This window comes from Phoxinus phoxinus, assembly GCF_949152265.1.
Source record: "Phoxinus phoxinus genome assembly, chromosome: 3".
NCBI lineage: Eukaryota > Metazoa > Chordata > Actinopteri > Cypriniformes > Leuciscidae > Phoxinus > Phoxinus phoxinus.
In genome coordinates, this window is record NC_136878.1 from 10,723,007 (window position 1) to 10,744,741 (window position 21,735).

At 37.6% G+C, this 21,735-nt stretch overlaps 2 protein-coding genes across 3 annotated transcripts; one reads left to right on the plus strand and one right to left on the minus strand.

Moving 5' to 3' along the window:
* Positions 1-153: 153 nt before the first annotated feature.
* Positions 154-4,649, minus strand: rnf215 (ring finger protein 215). Of its 2 annotated transcripts, XM_079607613.1 has the most exons (10): positions 4,309-4,649; positions 3,363-3,512; positions 3,211-3,282; positions 3,038-3,123; positions 2,892-2,946; positions 2,689-2,793; positions 2,163-2,279; positions 1,192-1,341; positions 979-1,081; positions 154-867 (listed from the first exon to the last, which is right to left on the minus strand). In XM_079607613.1, exons 1-10 carry the CDS (start codon positions 4,510-4,512, stop codon positions 854-856), a joined length of 1,056 nt encoding a protein of 351 aa, XP_079463739.1. In that variant the 5' UTR covers positions 4,513-4,649; the 3' UTR covers positions 154-853. The 2 variants fall into 2 exon arrangements, with proteins under 2 accessions (XP_079463739.1, XP_079463740.1); XM_079607614.1 differs by lacking the exon at positions 2,689-2,793.
* An 869-nt stretch (positions 4,650-5,518) lies between these two features.
* Positions 5,519-20,502, plus strand: hira (histone cell cycle regulator a). The gene is made up of 25 exons (XM_079608570.1): positions 5,519-5,810; positions 6,386-6,448; positions 6,613-6,723; positions 7,016-7,106; positions 7,406-7,500; positions 7,600-7,695; positions 9,757-9,917; positions 10,018-10,185; positions 10,322-10,435; positions 11,346-11,416; positions 11,546-11,651; positions 12,131-12,346; positions 13,389-13,474; positions 13,567-13,743; positions 13,835-14,002; positions 14,085-14,289; positions 15,002-15,100; positions 15,333-15,481; positions 16,845-17,006; positions 17,179-17,237; positions 18,550-18,655; positions 18,775-18,897; positions 18,981-19,144; positions 19,238-19,326; positions 19,878-20,502. The coding sequence occupies exons 1-25, from the start codon at positions 5,774-5,776 to the stop codon at positions 19,992-19,994; spliced, it is 3,033 nt and encodes a 1,010-aa protein (XP_079464696.1). The 5' UTR covers positions 5,519-5,773; the 3' UTR covers positions 19,995-20,502.
* Positions 20,503-21,735: the final 1,233 nt, after the last annotated feature.

Sequence of the window (21,735 nt, forward strand, 5' to 3'; positions counted from 1 at the left end):
CCACTGAATTGGTGCTAGTGCTGGAGCTGGGGGTTTAGCCGTCAAAGCCAAACAATGGCACTACATTATGGAGCCCCATACTTGACATGCATTAGGAAAAAAACAAGATTTCATGGCCATGTATTAAGTATTCGTTCCCACAACAATTTCCCCCCCATTGTTTTAGGTAATTATTAGGCAAATCATGAAATGTTGTAAATTGTAGCCACGTTGTACATATTTATTCCCTCATTTTAGTTGAGTTAAATCACGGCCACAATTTAACTAAAACATGGGAATGATATGGGCCTCCGACCTGCATTATGTCTCTGCTTAAAATTCTTAACAGAAACATTTTATATGGTCTCAAAAGATGTCAAGACCACAACTACTAGGTTAGGACCAGCTTCAGGCAAGAACTGCATCTTTTTTTGTTGTTGGGTGGAACAGGACCAGCCCTGGTATCATGTCATATGATTCCTCCTTAATTTGAAGAGATCTGAATCATTACTTTAGTTTTTTTTGCTGTGCACAATGACTTCACAATCTGTGTATCTGTAAACTGCTGAGTCGGTTCAACAAATGTAACTTGAGTACTCAACTGTGAAGTACGCTAAAGAACTGATCCCGTGTACAAGAACCTACCTTCACGGAACTTCTCAAGTGGTCTGACCAAAGATCAGGAACTAGTCCTGACTCTTGGGGTCTCTTGAAAGAACTCAAGGTATATAGTCTTTGGAAAGGTCAAAGATCATTACCATGGAGGAATCCTGACCTTACAGTACAGAGGAGGGATTTAGTTGCCATGAAAAGCCTGAATCGGAAGTCAATCAAATTCCACTATTTCCTAGTCCAGAATCCATCCTGGTCCAGTTCAATAAAAATTATCTGGGAGGAAGAGAATGGGAACAGGACGAGTTCAGATTCAGATCAAATACAGTTTGCATGGAGCAAAAATATATAGATGATAGATGAGCAAGTAATATTTGTTTTTCTCACCAACAACGCTACGCTTGCAGAGAGGGCATGTCTGCTGGAGGAGTAACCAGGGATCCACACAATCTCTGTGGAACTCATGGAGGCAAGGTAACACCCTCAAACACTAACACATACCCAAACAGATAGAGCAGTGATCAAATATAAAATTTCTCTTTATAAAAGAATAATAACTCTACAGAGCAAAAGCACAAGAATGTGTAGGATATCTGTCACCTGGTTGTTGTTGTATTGCTCCAGACAAACTGCACAACTGTCCGTCTCCACCGGCTGAGTTTGTGTTTGGTCACACCTCACTTTGGGCTGCCGGTATGTCCTCGTCTTCAATGCTGATAATCTCTTTAAAATGTCTTGCTTTATGTTTGACTGTAAGACAAACAGTATATTTTATTATTATTATAAACTATGTACAATGTATAGACCACCGTTAAAAAAATTGGGGTTGATTTTGATAAAATATTTTTTAAGTGACTTCAAAAGAAGTCTCTTATGTTCACCAAGGCTGCATTTATTTGATTAAAATATAGTAAAAGTGTAATATTTTTTAAATATTATAAAAAAAAAAAAAAACGTTTTAATATTTGATGTAAGAGTGATGGCAAAGCTAAATCATCTCTAAATCATTCTAATATCCGGATTTGGTGCTCAACATCTCTTATTATTATTATAGCAATGTTGAAAACAATTGTGGTGCTGCTAATAATTTTTGTGGAAACCATAATCAAAAACTTTCAGGGTTCTTTGACAAATGGAAAGTAAAAAAAAAAACTGCATTTTTTTATTATCGAAATCTATTGTAACATTATGTTACAAATGTCTAAAATGTAACTTTTGACCAAATTAATGCATCCTTGCAGAATCAAATTATTTTGCTGAGCCCACACTTTGTTGAAGGGAAGAATAATTTTCCCTCTCAGCCTCTACTTAATGTTGCTTCATCTTAACAGTTAGTAGTAACATTAGGCTCGGTTTCACAGACAAGGCTTAGATTAAGCCAAGCTTAGGTCTTTAATTAAGACATTTAAGTAGCTTTTATAAACATGCCTTAGAAAAAAAACATTATTAGTGTCAGTGCAAGTTACTTCCAGTTAAGACAGCTCATTTTAGTCTGGGACTAGATTACCGACAGGTTTTAAATCAAAATCTTTCTAACTTCAGAATGAATCTGTCACAAAAACAGCGTTCACCTCTAAATCATCATTAAACTGGTTGTCCTGGTACTGCCAGCGTGCTTGAACTATGACCCCTGTGGAGAGGACAAGGGCCACCAGAACGACAGTGTTCCAAAGCTGCTGGAGATATTTCTGGGCAGATGGACAAAAAGATAAAAGAAGAGAATTGCTCCTTGCTGACCAATAAAGGTGACATTTAATATGAAGAAACATGAGATGATTATATACATGACAGTGCTGAAACCTTTTGAGCTGCAAGTAGAGCTGCACAAGATCATTTTGGATAAGAATTTTTTTAACTGTTTTGAATCTATACATGACAACTGCTCTCTCTGGTTCAGCAGCAGCACTGAAGCAGATTTGAATGCTTGCTGTGATCTTTTCAAAGGTTTAAAAGACGTAGCAGAATCGTTGTCATTTAGGAATAAGATTGCATGGGTGTATGAATTGAAATCGTGATCTTTTAACGATTAATCATGCAGCTCTAGCTGTAAAGCTATGACAGTACCCTGGATGATATGAGATGTCTTAACACTCATACCTGGACCTGAGAGTTGGTCTCTCCAGTGCAGATGACCCCCTGCCATTCCCCGTACAACCCTCCTCTTGAACGGCCACAGCTGGACCACAGGGTCAAGGTGGCCCCCTTTGACACCGCATATAGAAATATCACACGCCTACACTAATTACCATAACAAGCATGAAACTATGCTGCAGAGGAGCTTATTATCAGTCAAATCTTACCAGGCTATCCTGTAGAAAAGTCTTATAAGTGATTTTGGCTGTTGCATGAAGGCCCCTAATTAAAAAATAATAATAAAAAAGACATTTCTAAATCCAGTATATTGTTTATTCAGAAGAATACTGATAAGTGGATGACTGAAGATTACCTGAGGAGTGCTCCAATGAGCTTAGTGACATTTTCTGAAGTCTGAATGACAATGATTGGCTTTGAGAGGACCTGAGAGAGATCCATCTGTAGAAGAACAGTTTTATCATACTTATCTAATATCCATCATCCCATAATATAGAAGTTTATGGATCAGAACAGCAAAGCCCTCACCTCTCTGACGGTATTCTGGTTTAAAGCCAGTATGATCAAAGCAGACGCACCAAAAACAAGAGCACGCTTCATCTATAGAGGAGAGAGCTGTCAGTTTGATCAGTACTACCTTGTCATCATGCTTCCGTCTTCACAATGACAGTTTTGAATACCTTATTGACCACAGAGGCAGCAAATGACTCCTGGTTGCTGTTGCTGGAAACTGTGCCTTCCTCTATCTGGACAGGAACCACTCCAATCCACGGGTTCTGATCCTTCCCATCACTGCTTTCACCGTTGCTTTCAAGAGCTTCATCTTTTATCTGCATATACAAAAAGAAGCATGTCACTGATGTTTAAGACAATGGACAAAGCATGTCCCACAATCTTTACTTATTAGTTTAAAAAAAAGCTTACATCTACACTTTAATCGAAAAATCAATCGAAGATGATGATCACTAGAATGTTCTTTCATTTTTTTTCTTTTTTATATTTAGAAAATTATATATAATTTTAAGCAGTTGTGCTTATATTTTACCAATGTATTTATTCATAGAAGTGAATGCTAATAGTGTCAATATTTGCAATATTTAACATAATATTAATAAAACTTACATATATTTAGATTATATAGAAACAATTCTGTTTGTCATTTTTTTTTTTAATTCTTTAACATTTTAAGGTCATGACACCATATTGGTTATATTAGCTGTATGTTTAATTGGTGTATTATTATATCAATGTGCTGACACAGCAGGAGAGAAAAGTTTTAAAATGCAAATACAATAAATAATGCATGTTCTATTTTAAAGACAGAAAGCAAGAAACCCACATTCAAAACATTAAATTAAACGGTAATGTATGTAATTTTAGCAGTTTAGCAACATACAAAACAGTCATTCTATTTTCTCAATTAAGTAATTTAATGCTAAATGCTATATTGCCATTTTTTGTAATATCAATATATTTTTGTAATATAATATGCATGTCAATATTTATAATATTTGACATCATTTTTATATCACAGTGCTGCTGACCCGAGAAAAGTGTTACAGCCATGGCAAGAAACACATTCAGAATAGTGAAAATAATTTCCAATACCAAGCACTGATAACTTACTAATATGAGGTCTCCTTTGAGCTCATGCTTCTTTTTGCTGTGGGTTTCCATGGGGTCGTTCTCCAGACTCCCCTTGACCACCTCACCCTGAAAAACATCCTGATGCTCTTCCAGAAACACCTCTACAAATGCTACCTGTTCGCTGGAAACTAGCGGGCAAAGCCACAACGAACACAGCACAGAAAGACAAGCGAATGCGCCCATGGCTCCCTGTCAGTTGATGTTATAACGTTATGTCATAGTAAGTCATAGACTGAAAGTTAGAGCCATACTGACAGGACAGGCTCCGTTCTGTCACCTCCTCCTGATGTAAACAATTTGAGTGGAGTTCTTCTTCTACGGTTCCCTTTTTCCTGCCTGCACTTGTGAAAGAGAAACTAGCTAGAACGGCATAGGTTGGTTGTAAACGTATTAACTCCGCGAGGGGGCGCTGTGTGGTCCAATCATTCATCATGACGCATAAAGCTCCGCCCACTTCATATTTCACTTGATTTGTAACCGCATTCTTTGTATTTTGATTTATAATTTCTGCACTTCATATCTTCGCCTCAGCCGTTATGAAAAGATGTGTGCTCGCCACCCAGTGGTAAACTGTAAAGTCGTTTTTAAAAGATAATTTTTTTGTGCTTTATCATGAGCTATATTATAATTTTTACTCATAATAGTTACATTTGGGTGGTTTCTATAATCATTAAATAAGCCTAATCTTTACTGTAACGTACTGTTACGCACTTGCGTATTTGAAATGACATGACATTAGCCTAACTTACTGTCCTCAAAGAAAATGTCAATCCTTGTTTTCTCTATACATTTTTGTCTAGAAACATAAAGTAGTTTTTAATCAACCGTGCTTCATTATGAACTGTAGAAACATGACAAAACGGAGATAGATAGATAGATAGATAGATAGATAGATAGATAGATAGATAGATAGATAGATAGCCTAGATAGATAGAAATTTAAATATAGTCACCAATTATACAATTTTTATGAAGTGAAATCCCCCTGAACACAATTTTTTTATTTCTGTTATATTTCTATTTTCTCTCTCTGCTACTGAGGTATAGGCTACTTATATAATGTGTTACTGCTGTCATTACTAGCTCATTTACGCGTGTGTTTGTGTTTTTCTTCCTTTGTCAATCTTTTTTTAATGACGGCTTCTGCTAAATGAATGAATGTAAATAAGGAACAAACACGTTGATTCTTTGTTTCCAAGGGAACTTCGATGAAGACGGCGAACTTCCGGCGTGACTTCAGTTGCTGCAGCTTCACGCTCAGAGTGATGAGAGCGAGCGAGAGAGAGAGAGACAGACATGGAGTTTAACTGAGCAACAAAGTAACGGATGAGCCGCAGCACTTAAACGGCCGGGCGGGAGGCTGGACGCTGGAAACGATTCTCCTCGGAAGCACAGAAGGAGATCGCGGGTTGCAAACGGCGGTTTTATACTTGAACAGCGTGAAGATGAAGCTCCTGAAGCCGAGTTGGGTCAATCACAATGGTGAGAGCAGCAGCCCGACTGTGTGTGTTTGTGCAAGAATCCGGGGCTTCAACTTGAGCTTTTGTTATGTAGAGACGGATCGGGTCTCTTCTCCAGTGCTGTGATTGCGCTAGAATTCTTTTCTGCACATTTTAGCGCAATGAGAATCATAGTAATCGGCTGTTTTTTAATTCTTTTTTTATAGCTTGGCTGGTTTTTAAGAAGCCACCCATGATGATGTGCACAGTGCACACCACCCATTTTGAAGTTTCAAAAGACAGCCAGGTAGACATGACATGGGTCGATCAAGCTGGAGCTGATGACTGTTATTGCACTGTTAACATTAAGAATCATTTATGTACTTTAAGAGACGATCTGTTCATAATGAACAGATTAAATCAACCATGTGACATTGTTTGTATCTGTTATATGCTAACGTGGCCATATTTGTATTTTAACCTTCTTTGAACTGCAAGTATTGTATACAGTGCATTTGTTGTTCTATCATTGAATATTTAGACCTCTTCGACTCTTTGACCTTGTTAGACAAGTATTTTCAAACTGCATTTGTGTTCTAAGAGTGTTTTTGTTTTCAGGTAAACCAATATTCTCAGTTGATATCCATCCAGATGGAACCAAGTTTGCTACAGGTGGCCAAGGTGAAAAATCTAACCCGCTTATATGTTCCTGTTATCGTTTGGCTAACTATACTATAGCTTTCAGATTAATCTCTTTTTTTGTGTGTCAAAGGTAGTTTGATTTCAGTCCTAATTTAGTAGTTTGTCATCAGGAACTAATATTTTCTTTGTTCACTAACTAACAGGTGAGGACTCTGGGAAAGTGGTCATCTGGAATATGGCCCCCGTTCTTCGAGAAGAGGATGAGAAGAACGAAAATATTCCCAAATTGCTTTGTCAGATGGACAATCACTTAGGTATTACCTGTTTATCTCTATTTTAAAGATTAAAATATATGAAGTACCGGTTAATAAAGAACATTTGTGGATTGTTGTTCTCTTGATACTTCATTTTGCTGCATTCAGACCACATATTTTGCTCCCAACATTCAAAAGAAAAATTCAGAGACTGTCTAGATATCTTGTCACTTAAATGTATTGTAAACTCCTGTGGATATGAACTGCACTGACAGAATGTGAGACAGCATGTGTGACACTGATGAATATTCTGTATCTAATCAAATGTTTTATGTAACTTTGTGCATTTCAGCATGTGTGAATTGCGTGCGCTGGTCTAATAATGGCTTATACCTGGCGTCAGGAGGAGACGACAAACTGGTCATGGTGTGGAAGAGAGCGGCGTGAGTAAAGCTGACTTTTTTACCAACTTTAAAACACTTCACATTGATCACAATTATATAACAATTAAAGGTGCAGTAAGCGATTTCTAAAATACACTTGATATTTGATATCAACCCAAACAAACACATCCCTCCCTTCATTGCTCCCCCTCCCCCCCTGTTTATTTCCCTGTTTTTGAACGCAGATTGTTATAAACGTCTTTCTTTTGTTTATAAAACACAAAAAGATGCCACAAATCCATCCACGCACAGACCTTTTTTGTGGACGCTCATTTTGTGTTATTTCTTTTGTTGAACAGTTTCATAGGTCCAAGCACGGTGTTTGGATCCAGCAGTAAACTGGCTAATGTGGAACAGTGGAGGTGCGTCATGATTCTGAGGAGCCACACGGGAGGTGAGGAGAAAAACGCTGCCCATGTGATTGCTGGATATTGTCCTCAGTTTTTTGGCATTGTGTGAAGCACATGTGGTGTTTTCTCTAAATCTGATTCAGATGTAATGGATGTTGCCTGGTCACCTCATGATGTCTGGCTCGCGTCCTGCAGTGTGGATAATACCATCGTTATATGGAACGCTCGAAAATTTCCAGGTGAGAAGTGAATTTAGATCTAAGGAAAAGTCTAGTGTCATTTGTTTGCAGATGCCGCTTGGTGTGATACCGTATGTTTCTAATACAATGACATTAAAGGGTTAGTTTACTCAAAAATAAAAATTATGTCATCAATTACGCACTCTCATGTCGTTTCAAATGAAGATATTTTTTATTAAATCTGAGAGATTCTGTCCCTCCACAAAAAGTCTGTATATCCAAATCGCGGACACTTCAAAATGTTCATAAAGAGTTGAACAATAAATATGTTTAATATAAGTCTTCTAAAGAGACATGATCGCTCGCTTTATATGATGAACAGATTTCATTTAGATCCTTAAATATAGAAAAAAGAATCTCAACTTGCTTGACGTGCAGAAACAACATTGTTTCTTGTGGAAGCTCAAACGTGCTGGCGTGACATGCAAGAATGAACTTCATTGGTTCTCGCATGTCAGGCAAACATGCTTCTGTTTACCAAATTTGAGTGCTCTATGTATGTTTGATGATCAATGTTTGTTTACATGTGAATAAAAGCCTAAATTAAATCTGTTCATCATATAAGTGATCGTGTCTCTTCATAAGACTTGGATTAAACCACTCAATACATATGGATTTATTTTATAATCTCGAGCGTTCTGAAGTGTTTGGGAGGATTGATTTTCAATGGAGGGACATAAATTCATTTGTGTTTTGAAGATGAATGAAAGTCTAATAGGTATGGAACAAAATTAAGGCGAGTAGTAGGGATGGGCGATATGGCCTAAAATCCATATTGCGATATACATTGCAGCCTCTTGCGATAACGATATATATCACGATATATAAATTATAATAAAACCATTTCAGAACAGGTTACACAGACCCTAAGCAAAGCCAAACAACTGCTAAATGTTTTTTTTTTTTAAAGAAAGAAAGAAAGAAACAGTTTATGTAGTTTTGAGAAAATGTATTGTGCAAAACTGTAATTATACAACATAATGTTGGAGATAAATAAAATTCAAGTAGGCCTACACTAGCTGCAGAGACTTTAAGTAGCCCTAATGTTTATATTATGGCTAGCAGCTTATGAAACCCCAAATTCAAAATTAGAATATTGTGAAAAGGTTTTCATAAAGCTGTAAGCCATAATCATCAAAATGATAACAAATAAAGGCTTTTAATATCTCACTTTGCATGTAATGAGTCTATATAATATATTAGTTTCACCTTTTACTTTTGCATGATATACATTTTTTTCGAGTTTCACCTTTAAAGAAAATGCTTCAAGTATAAAAGTTCATTTACAGTAGTGCCATGCCATAGACAGTAAAAAGTGCAAAACAGTGCAGAAGGCACTCCAAATCAAATGTAGTTTTAGTTTGGCTATTTTTTTTAAAGGACACAAGATGCAAAGGGCAGAAAAACTGATGTCTTCTCAGTTAAAAAGCAACACAACAACGAATCTTAAAATCGGCACACACAGAGATTTTGTGTTTACATCACTATTTTGTGAATACGTGCTGGTATTCAGTGACATGTTTCGTTTTGAGGTGATAGAACAGATTAGTCGTGTGTGTTACCGAACTGTTGCCCCACGCACAATGTATAGTTTGCTGCTGCTCGTCGGACGGCTTAAATCCGAACCAAGTCCAAATAATGGATGTTGCACCGATCTTTTTCACCAGCTCCTCTGTTTCGCTTTCAGCCATGTTTACTCAAGATGACGACGAATATGATCCGTTTCAGCTGGTTGCAGCTCGTGGCTCTAAATTTCGCGGGTAGATTGCGTCATCGCGTCATGCATTATCGCGATAGTGCAATAGAATTAAAATCTCTATCGTAGGCCAATTTTGTATCGTTTATATCGCATATCGTTTATATCGCCCATTACTAGCGAGTAGTTGATGAAAGAATGTTGGAGTGAACTAACCCTTTAAGTGTGGCTTAAGTGCCTAAATACTGTTATTGCCACTCTAATGGCATCTAGAAAATGTTGGCTTCTGTATTAATAAATTCAGTTCTGAATCAAAGCATCAAAGACTGCATTTTTGAATTTGCTTTTGTATGTGTATGCCACAGAGATTGTGATGACTTTAAAGGGACACACTGGGCTGGTGAAAGGCCTGACGTGGGACCCCGTTGGAAAGTACATCGCCTCTCAGGCAGATGACCACAGCCTGAAGGTCTGGAGGACCATGGACTGGCAGCTGGAGACAAACATTACCAAACCGTTTAGTGAAGTAAGACTAAACTTCGCTTTGCTTATTTTTTTCTTCTATAAGTTGTTTACATGCACTTGACCCTGCACTCTTTTTTTCCTTCTCTCTTGCTTTGATTCAGTGTGGCGGCACCACACACGTGCTGAGGCTGAGCTGGTCTCCAGATGGTCAGTACCTGGTTTCAGCTCACGCCATGAATAATTCTGGGCCCACAGCTCAGATCATCGAACGCGACGGCTGGAAAACCAACATGGATTTTGTGGGTCATCGAAAAGCTGTTACTGTGGTGGTTAGTGTCGGCTCAAATCATTCATATTTCACAGAAAAGCGTGCATTGGAATCTTCATTGTGTTTTTTTACTGCAGCAAATGCTTTTGTTTTGATGTTATTGAATGGTTTATGAATTCCTCTCCATCTCTCTGCAGAAGTTCAATCCTAAGATCTTTAAGAAAAAACAGAAGAATGGCAGCACACCCAAACCCAGCTGCCCGTACTGCTGCTGTGCTGTGGGTAGTAAGGACCGCTCACTCTCTGTATGGGTATGACACTTCTCACTATCACCCCTTATTGTTACCCTTCATCTGCCACACGTCCATGAATAATATTAGAGAATGTTTAATTTGTGAAAAATTAAGGGAAACTAATACAATTGTATAAAGACTGTTTCTTACGCTCACCAAAGCTGCATTTATTTGATCAAATATGCTGTAAAACACTAGTATAGTGAAATATTACTCATTTCAAATAACTTTTTTCAAATTATATATTTTTTAAAATGTAATTTATTCCTGTGATGGAAAAGCAAAATTTTCACCTATTAATCCAGTCTTCAGTGCCACATGATCCTTCAGAAATCATTCTAATATGCTGAACGATCAGAAATCATTAATTTGGTGTTCAAGAAACATGAATATTTTCATGTAAACCCCGATGCTATTTTTTTCACAATTTTATAGATAGAAAGTTTAAAAGAAATGCATTTATTTAGCAATGTAATATTTTGCAATATAAAGGTAATGTAAAAGTATGTCTAAAGTATTAAGTCTTCGGTCACTTTAGATCAATTGAATAAAAATAAAAAAATCTTACACAATTGTAGTTATGCTGTGCTAAAAAAATATTGCTTAATCAATATAAAACAGACAACTGACATGAGAAAGCAATAAATCACATCTCGTCCGTGTTAATGAGTTTTTGTCCTAACCAGCTGCAACCATGACAATGCATTTGGTCAGTCCCGCTGGACTGTGGAGTGGCTCCCGCAGTGAAACCTCACTGGTCCAAAGCTCCACATAATATGTTCTGATTCATTTTGTTTTTCTTGTTTCACACAGTATTTTGGTTTCAATTAGGACAGAAAAATGTCACATCTTCCTGCAGTGTACGGGTGGGATTTGTGAATGTTAAGATAACGCACTTTGAATCTGTTGTCCTGCTCTTGTTTTTCAGCTCACCTCACTCAAGCGTCCCCTGGTTGTCATCCATGACCTCTTTGATAAATCTATTATGGATATTACGTGGTAAGAAAACCACTTTTCTATTTTCCAAGCTTTGTAAAGCATCGTAGACATTGTTGTGGGGTAAAAACTTATATCCACCTGATGATTGCTGATCTTGCATGAGTGTTGTGTACGGATTGTATCTCTCAGGACACTGAATGGGCTGGGACTTCTGGTGTGCTCCATGGATGGGACTGTGGCCTTTCTGGACTTCTCACAGGATGAACTGGGTGATCCCTTGAATGAAGAGGAAAAGGTGGAGAAAACACACAAACACACCAGTGTTGGGAGAAACTACGAAGTTAACTAACAGAAGTAGCTAACATTGCAGTTTTTAAGGCAACAATAACTTTTAAATTATATGATTATAAGATTATATTGAAAAAAAGTATTTATTTGGCCCAAAAAAAGTTATATTTATGTTGCACACATTTAGCATTGTGTACCCATATACCTTAAGTTCAGTTTGACAGCAGAAGTTCTGGACTTCATAGCAGCTTTCATTGGCCGCCTAGATGCCATCTGACTTTCATTTAAAGCAGCCAATCAGTTTGTTTTATTTCGCGTCATGTTTAGGGACATGAAAATGTAATGTTGAAAACGTAAATGGCTTAATAGCTTCGATACTTTTAATTAGTTACTCTTCAAAACTGCACACATGCATGCACAAAAACGACCAAGGTGTTGGAAAAGACTTGAGTCTCCAAAGTAAGATTTCTGTATATCTTTTTGTAGAATGCTATTCATCAGAACATCTATGGAAAGAGTCTGGCCATCACGATGGAGTCGCAGCTTGCCAGCACAATCATTGAGAACCCAGAAATGCTCAAGTATCAGCAGGAACGGCAGAGGAACCCGAACCCAAACGGGGCCCAGGGAAGCGGTCATGAGAACCAGACGCCCAAACTCACCAATGTGCTCAACGGAGAGTCCCTGGAGGACATCAGGAAGGTCAGAAGAAACAATACACACAGCAAATGATTAAAATAGTCCATATACAAAAAAATGATTGGGTAAATAATTTGGTTACTCAATTTTCCAACTCCAGCAATGGCTAACTTGCAAGTTTACTAAGTGTAATTTTCTGCTCTCTGTCATATTTTTAAAATCCAAACTATCTAGCATAATTTCTTTGCAGATGCCAATTGGATTGATATTTAGGCTAAATAGATATTTAGTGTCCACCAAAGCCAGCATGTTTTTCTTAAGGCCAGCATCATTTTTCAATTGTTTTCAATGGTCGCACCACATAGTTTAAAATGCTAGCAGCGTGACGAGGTTCTCAGCATCTATTTCACAAGATTGCAGTTTTTTTCTGGGCATCGAGAGTTGAAAAATTTACAACTTTGGGTAAAACACAGCGCTCATCACTGTTACTTTTATTATCCAGCCGTCCAATCACAGTGAATGAGGGGTGGGACAAATACTACACAGACCGCCCTCTCTATTCTACGTGGTTCAGCCATATCTTCATACTTAACAAGGGCCAGAGTGAGAAACAAACTATCTGTGAAATCAGATATTAGTAACACTTCCACGGATATTCCATATAATAGTAGCCAAAGCATTTTAACTGAAAAAACTAAACGAAAACACAGCACTAAGTGCTGTCAAGAAACCACAGCTAGCCATTTTCAGAAGAGCGCCTGGTGTTTTTAGCTGGCTAAAACACTTTGGTGGATACATGGCCTTGGGTATCTAATTATATATGAAATTCATATATTTTATATGTGGCTTAAGAGTCCAAAAGTGTACAAGTAGTTTTTGGGACTACTCTATGTGAAAATGAATTAGGAGAATCTTACTGCCAGCCTTTATGCACATAATGAGTGGTTTAGAGAGCTTGAATATTTACACTTTTGTCTCCAAAGAATGTGTTTGCAGGACTTCAATTAGTATACATGAATTAAAGTAAGTAAATAGTTACAGTGACAGCATTGTATATTTCACTTTGTCTGCTTTAACAAATGGCACGTTTGTTTGTATTGGGCAGAACCTCTTAAAGAAGCAGGTGGAGACCAGAACCGCAGACGGGAGAAGAAGAATCACACCTCTCTGCATCGCACAGCTCGACACTGGGTAAGAAACGCACACTCCAACACGTCTAAAATTATCACTCACCTATACCACTGCACGCAGTCAGTGGCTGAATCTTTCTTTCTTTTACCCAGGGACTTCTCACCAGCATTGTTTAACAGCGTGCCGATCTTGCCGGGGTCGTCCGCATCTACCCAGCTCACCCCTCAGATCTCTTCAGATTCCAGCACGGCCAACTCACTCGGCCTGCGACCCTCCCACGACCCCACCACCACCTCTCCCAACAAAACTGCGGAAGAAAACAAGGACAGGTAAGTGTATGTGTATGTAATGTAGGGGTCATGTCCCATTCCACCCTCTCTCTCGCCCCATACTTTGTAAAAATCTAATTCTCTCTTTCAGTGGACCTGCACCTGTAAACTCAATCGCTATGAAATCAAATCTGCTGTTGACGTCTGCCTCCAAAATGGAGCCCATGAAAGCACTGGATTCACGATTTACTGAAAGGTCAAAGGCAACACCAGGGGTCACTAGCGTACCCATCACTATAGGCATCACCCCACTTGACAGGTAATAATGTCTCCATGATAACTGGGGTGTTCTTCCAAACTGAACTTAAAAAAACTGAAGTTGTTTTGTGGTTCTGTCTTAGGGTTAAAGACAACAGCTCTGCGAAGGAGCTGAAAGTAAAAGATGAAACCAGCAGCGACAGTGAGGACAAAAACATGGTGAAATCACTCTCTTTGGTCAAGAGGAAGGTAGAGATGGAGGGAGGAGAGGTGGTAGAGAAAAGGAAGAAGGGAAGGCCAAGGAAAGATGCCAAAATGATGATGCCCATATCACAGCCCATCCCACAGGTGACATTTCCTTTTCTCGAGATATGTTTGTAAAACAACAGTTTTGAAATGTACTCTTTTATCAGAGGGTTTGACTGTGAAAACTGTAACGGCTAAAGCGCAGCATTCTGTTTGCATAAAGCACTTCTGCTGAAATATTTTTTATAGTATCATTTGGTTTAATTTTGTACTATATTACCTGTAATTTGATGGAAAAGTTAGATAATTTTTTAACATGCAGTATATAATATGATTTATATATATGAATATATGTATTTACATACAGCATTTTTTTTACATATTATACACTACTTTTCAACAGTTTGGGGTCTGTACGATTAATTTTTTTTTATAATATATATATTTAAAGGTATATTTTAGTTCTTATTTTAGTTCTTTTATTCAAGTTCAACAGAGCAGCATTTATTTGAAATATAAATGTAATCCTTGCTGAATAAGTATTAATTAAAAAAAGAAATATTACTGACCCTAATCTTTTGAACAGTTGTGTACATGTGTATTTGTTCATTTGTAGAATTTTTCGTTCCTATTCTATATAAAATTCGTAGAAAAAATCTACACTAATAGACAATGACCGTTATAATCTATAATCTCTACTATTATCTTTTTTTGTATAGAGAAGAGACCTGAGGGTCTCTTATGTGAGTGGGCATGGGCATCAAAGATGAATTTTGTTTACTGATTTCTAATTGGTCTCCTCTCTCTCTTGTAGACTCCGGTCTCAGTGGAAAAGGAGCCATCTCGATTAGTGACACCTGTAGTGGCGTTAAAACTTCCTACCCCATCCATACGGAAATCATTCAGCACTCAGGTATGGGACAAGCACTTTCTACAACTAAGATATCAGTCCTGTGTTCACAATTAATGCTCTCAATAGATTATATTGTGTAAACAGGAAGCTCAAGTACTATATATGTACCGGTAATAGTGCTGATGTAATGAAATGCAAAAGTAGACTCCATGCCATTGCTGGATGAAAAATAGCTATTAGAGGATTCAAATCAGCTACTAATAATAAAAGCAAAATTGACCTGCATGTTCAGGTGGGCACAGACTCCATCACATATCTGGAGGTGGAGAACGATGTCTCTGTGGTGTCTGGAGCTCGTCTCAGTCAGCTCAAATGGAGCAGAGAGGGCAGAGAGTGGGACACGCTTCTGCCCAGTCGCATCATCATAGCCACAGGGAGCAGGTGAGTATGTTACGTATTAAAGTGCCCCCATTATGTTTTTTTCGAATATTCCCTTTCATGCAGTGTGTAATATAGCTGTTTGTGAATGTAAACGATCTGCAAAGTTGTAAGTCGAAAGTGCATGATATATAAAATTATTGTATCCCAAAAGAGAGAATCTACTTGTGAACCGCCTAAAGACTAGTTTTTTTATTCGAATCTCACTGCAGGACAGTTCTACGTCACTAGAAAAGATATTTGCATAATGCCCGCCGCCTATTTTGTACGTTTTCCGCCCGCGAACAACGTATCCCGCCTTCAAACACGTAATTTTACTAACGTCTGCTTCTTAAATCTCGGAGTTCAACGTGGGATTCGCAAAACCCTTGCTCTGAAAAGATGGGTCATTACTCAGTTTATTTGGATTAGCTTGCTCCTCAGAATCACAACCTGTAAGTATTATTAATTATAGATGTATATATTTTCTACCAGGTGTTCAAAATACATGGTTTTGTGTTTATATTGTGTGAGTTTTCGACAAACCGGCTAACTCACATTATTACTGTCTTACTGAAATAGTTCTGGAAATCAGTTGTGGGCCACTATTACCCAAAACTGTCTATGCAGATTGTGTGTGTCGTTCTTACTACTTTGAGTAATGATAAAGGATGGAGCAAGATGTGTTTTTCAAACTTTAACTTTACATCAGTCATTCACGTTAGTGCTCGGCTTATTGATGCATTTCTCGAATGTGCAGCACCATAAATTAGGAAATATACATACACTTGTTAAAGCTGATGGTGAGGAATTACAGTTGCAACATCTCATAATGTACCTCAAAGCTCAAACTGAGTAGCGTATCATTGAGAAACGTCCTGCTCGAGTCGTCCTTGCGATGGAGGTTTGTATTGAATAACTATTTCTTCCAATGTTTCAAAATCGGACTCGCGCTCGGATTCATATAGTAAAATCGACGCCATCGTTACTGTCTTTACAGTTTGTACAATTCCTGAGCTCTAAAAAGCCTCCGGATGGAGCTGAAGTTCACTTATGGTAATAGCTGTTGAGCTTCCGAAACACGCGGTGTACGCGGTAGACCAATCACAACGTCTGGCCAATCAGAGAAGAGTAGCTCGCGGAAAAGGAGGAATTTGGAGAGACTGATTCATCCAATGAGTCGTTTGAATCATTGAAAAATTATGTGCAATGTATATTATGAGAAAATTAAAGTGTTTTTTGACCTTTGATGCATGTAAAGTGTAGGAGACTCCAAAACAAAATCAGAAGCCTTTAAAATAGCATAATAGGGGCACTTTAAAACGCACTGGTTTACACCTGATTTTGATATTTCAACTAAAACGACCTTCTCTTTCTCTTTTCATAGTGATGTTGTTGCCGTAGCATGCGAGGACCGCACACTTTCTGTCTTCACTGCATGCGGACGGAGGCTGATTCCATCCATCATGTTGCCCGCCCCCATGTCAGCACTTCATTGCTCAGGCCACTTCGTCATGGCGCTGACGGCATCAGCCACGCTGTCTGTCTGGTACTGACCCATCCTCTCCAATTCTCAATAGAGAAGTCAAGACAAGTCATTTGTTTGTTAAAACTTGGCCAGTTTGATTTGTGACTTCTTTTTTTAAAGGTCAGTGATTAAGTAAAATCTGAAAGGTCTAGACATGATGTTAAATGGCTGGTATTGTCTTTTTTTTCTGCAGGGATGTTCAGAAACAGACAGCTTTGGTCAAAAATGAATCTCTGAATCCAATCTTATCAGGTGTGATTTTGTTTTCTTTCTTGAATAAGTTAATATGCTCTTCCTCCTTTTTATTTCTTTTTGTGGAGCTTATTGATTGACCCTTTGCTAAGCTCCACCCTCTTATTTACTGTAGTAAACTCTTTGCACAATATGCCATGGGAATGAACAGGAGAATTTAGCAAAAAGTATGAGCATAGATTTAGCATAGACTGTGTATAAGAGTCAAGGCTAACGCTTTCCACAGTCTACTGAAAAGAACTTTCATGTAAGTGAACAGAACTGTTGTGAACTATTCTAAACGCTCTTCGTTTGGACATTATATTTGAGCAAATGTAGGTTTTCCTACTCATGTTCTACAGCAGCATTTTACCATATTTTAGATGAGTTATGTAAAATTGCATTTAAAACTATAAGGGTTTTTTTTGTAAAGAATTTAATACTTTTATTCAATTAGACCACATTAAATTTATCAAAAATTATAGTGAATAATTCGTTTTATTTATAAAAATGTTGCGTTGCATTGCATTTATAAAGATTTGAATTTCAAATAAATGCTGTTCTTTTCAACTTTCCATTCATTGAATTCTGATAAAAACTAATTATCACACTTTCCACTAAAATATTCCACCAAAAATTAATTTCCACCAGAGCAACTGTTTACAAAATTGATTTGAAGAAAATAAAAATACAGCTGTTCATTGTTTGTTAATGCAAGTTCACAGTGCATTAACTATGTTAACAAATACATCCTTTGATTTTAATAACTTATTAGGAAATGTTGAAATTAATATTAACCAAGATTAGGAAATGTTGAAATTAATATTAACTAAGATTAATAAATGCTGAAGAAGTATAGTTCATTCTTAGTTCATGTTAACTAAGGTAGTTAACTAATGAACCTTATTGTTAAGTGTTACTGAATGATTTCTGAAGAATCATGTGACGCTGAAGACTTTAATAAAAGTAATTATGCGGAAAATTCAGCTTTGAATAGAATAGAATAGCCTTTATTGTCATTGCACTGTAGAGGTACAACAAGATTTTGTGTGCTCACAGAGCCTCCCCTTGCACCACACAAAAAACAAAACAACAACAACAAGAAACAAGATTTGCAGGAATAAAGTATTAGTGTTTTTTTAATGCAGCCTTTGCGTGTATAAGATACTTTCTTTCCAAAAACCTTTACCTACCACAAACTTTTGAATGGTAGTGTAACACGAAGTGCTGAATTACATGAGAAAAGAGAAAAAGTTTTCCTGTGAAAATTACTATCTTTACTTATTCTTTATCTTAAATCACCTGAAATATTATACCTTATCTCTCTCTCCAGGCACAGACGCCACAGTAAGTCAGTCTCTTTTGACCCAGCAAGGAGTAGCTGTGGTGGCGTTGTCAAATGGAAAAACATACTGCTTCAACACATCGCTGGAGACCTGGTGAGTGACACAAACCATGTATTAAGTCAAGTTCCACTAACATGCAACCAATACTTTTTTGGGCCACTATGATTGTTCGCTCGCTGATATTTAGTGTCTTTTCTCTTCATATCTAACAGGAATTTGATCGCAGATAAGCAGGACTCTCTGGTACAGTGTGCAGACTTCCGCAATTGCTTGTCCTCTCAGGATGCTCTGGGCTCCATGGGGCCACTGGCCCTCACACAGGGCCGTAATCTGAGGTAATAGTGATTGCTGTGCTCTGCTAATGCTGCTGTCTGATTCTTGTATTCTTGAGTAACCGTCTCACTTTTGTCTCTCTCAGTGCGGGGCGGTTGGCATCTCGCTTGTCATCGACTCCTCACAACTTGCAGCAGGGAATAACTCTGGCCTTCTTGGAGAACCAGCTCTCCTCTGCGCTTATCCTCCTCTCAGCAAGCGAGTACAGACACTGGCTTCTCATCTACGCACGTTTCCTCGTAAACGAGGGTGAGTTGGTAAAAAAAAAAAGGACAGTCAAAAGGGTCCATTAGAAATTAAAATGCTGCCCACTGAGAAATAACTTGGTGTGTATCTTTGCAGGTTATGAGCAGAGGTTAAGGGAACTATGTCAGGATTTACTGGGACCAGTTCACAAATCCAGCAGCAGCTCATGGGAGCCGACAGTTCTGGTATTTTTTTTTTTTTCTTGTATTTAAATAGGAACTATTGTGCTTCTTTTTTTCTTCAACTTTCTTCAGTGTGCAATGTTGCTGTTTGAGCAAGTAAAAGAAAGTCCAAATGGAGTTCTCCATGTAAGCACTGTTTTTGATCTCCCTAAAACACCCCGATTGTAGTCTTGAGTTTACTTCCGGGAACGTACACATCACAGTATTGCTCATTTAAATAATTCCCGCCCAAGGCATATGCAAAAAAGGAGCGAGGTCTGATTGAGTTATGTTAGTAGTGTGTTGGTTGAAACTTGTGGTTATGGTAAGGACCGTGACATTACCAAAACACGCTCGAAGTGGTTGACCAATCACAACGCACTGGTCCAGCCGTCCAGTCAAAGCACATTGTACTTTTCAGAAGGAGGGGCTTCATAGAAATCAGAACTAAATAGAGCAATACTGACAGAGAGGGAAGAGAGTTGTATAATGTAAAATAATTATTTTCTTTTTTTTAACATTCAAGCATGTTTACAGAATTCACAAGGCTTCACTCTCTTCTGTGTCTATTTCAGGGTCTGAGAAAGAGGGATCTGCTGACAGAGGTGCTGCCTGTGATTGGTCAGAATTTGCGGTTCCAGAGACTCTTCACCGAGTACCAGGATCAGCTCGAATTGCTGCGTATCAAATAGCACTTCACCTTTGACCTTTTGATGTTTCACCCCGACCGACCCTCTTCCTAGCCTGTACATGTGCTAACAATCTGCCTTAGCTTTCACTGACAGCACTGTCTATAACGCAGACATGGACACTAATAAAAATGGGCAAAATAATGATGCTTTTTTAAAGAATTAATTTGTTAAATGCATTTATTAATTATGTTTGTAAACTTTGTGCCTGTGGTAAGAAAGAGGAAAGGATGGGATAGCTTGCATTTTGGGATAATTTTTGATCAAGCACAAAGTTTGCATGGCAGTCATCTTAAAACTGGATGTTTTTACTTCAACTATAAGTTGATGGTGGTGAATCAACTCTCCCTCCCTCCTTTCTTTTGGTCTTTCTCCTTCAGTTACTATTTGTACAGCCACTTGTCATTTATTTGTAAATGTTTGTAAAAGGCAATTTTTTTTCTCCGTTTTCTATAAAATTAAGAAAATGGTAAACCTTCAAAAAATAAGGAATAAACAATTTACCAGTTCTAAAATCTGTTGCTCTGTTCTTTCTCTCTCATATGTAATTTTTGCTTTTGGTGATTTATTTGCTGGTGGTAAATCAAGACATTTTTATTGGTTCTTATTTAGTACTACCTTGTTTTGGGCAGGTGGTGGTAGTAGAGATCTGTTTGTTTCTGCAGTCCAAAATTAACTCCCTAAAATTAAAAATCGGTTTTAGCAAAGAAAAAAAATACTGTTGGTTGGAAGCTTTTTCTAGAATATGCAACATGCTTATGCTGATAGAAATATAATCGGGATCCTGCTAATATAAGTGTGACATGATTTAAATAAAATATGTACACTACTTTTCAAAAGTTTGGGAATGGAAAAATTTAGTTTTTGAAAGAAGACTCTTGGACATTTGTCAAAGCTACATTTATTTTATAAATAATATAGTTAAAACCACAATATTGTGAAACATTACAATTTATTTGAATAATTCCTGTGAGTTTTCAGCAGCCTCAGTCACATGCTTCAGAATAAAACTAATAAGATGATTTGGTGATCAAGAAAGATTTGTGCAAACTGGTAGGCCTACACTGTAACTTTTTTTGTGCAAAATTAACAAAAATTAAATAACGAGTTAATAGACCCATTTCTGGGTTAGAAGCGCAAGTACCGGTTGTCATAGTTGGGTATACTTCTATAGCGGTGAAAGAAAAATAACATTAAATATATTTCTTTGTGTTTCCATTTGCTAAAATAGCAAAAGAAAAACTCCACAATAGTGTTTTCACGACTTTCAAAAAGAGGGAAAATGGAGAGAGATTGATAACGGCAGAGAGATGTCTCCCACGGCCGCTTCCTCACAGCAGCGTTAACTAGTTTTTATTATTTGATGCAAAGGTAATATAAAACAATTTAAACAAAGTATAGTGTTATAAATGTATACATTTAAAAAAAGAAAAGAAGAAAAACTTTACAGCACTTGATGATGACGTTAGAACGCGTCATCACATATTATATATGTGTGTGCGTAACGTGTTCCAGCTACTTGTAGGCCTATAGGTGATTGGTGAAGGAGTGGCATGTTAGTTGAAAGGTGGACAAAGAGCAGCTGAATCTCGAACCTCTGGGGAATCTTCTGGCAAAAAGAGAACGCGACAGAGTTCATATAGTAAAACGAGAATCAAGATTGGCTTGGCTTTTCGAAGATGATGAAAAGGATGGGATTTCAAATGTTGTAAAAGCGACGCAGAGATGGAGTTTTACTCAACTC

Excerpts from the sequence above, each read along its gene's own strand:
- hira (XM_079608570.1), top strand. The coding sequence starts at position 5,774 with ATGAAGCTCCTGAAGCCGAGTTGGGTCAATCACAATG. Across the intron at positions 7,107-7,405 it reads ATGGTGTGGAAGAGAGCGGC|TTTCATAGGTCCAAGCACGG; the intron begins GTGAGTAAAGCT and ends TTTGTTGAACAG. Across the intron at positions 19,145-19,237 it reads ACGTTTCCTCGTAAACGAGG|GTTATGAGCAGAGGTTAAGG; the intron begins GTGAGTTGGTAA and ends GTATCTTTGCAG.
- rnf215 (XM_079607613.1), bottom strand. The coding sequence starts at position 4,512 with ATGGGCGCATTCGCTTGTCTTTCTGTGCTGTGTTCGTTGTGGCTTTGC. Across the intron at positions 2,794-2,891 it reads CTTTTCTACAGGATAGCCTG|GGGGCCACCTTGACCCTGTG; the intron begins GTAAGATTTGAC and ends GCGGTGTCAAAG. Across the intron at positions 2,280-2,688 it reads AGACCAACTCTCAGGTCCAG|AAATATCTCCAGCAGCTTTG; the intron begins GTATGAGTGTTA and ends CCATCTGCCCAG.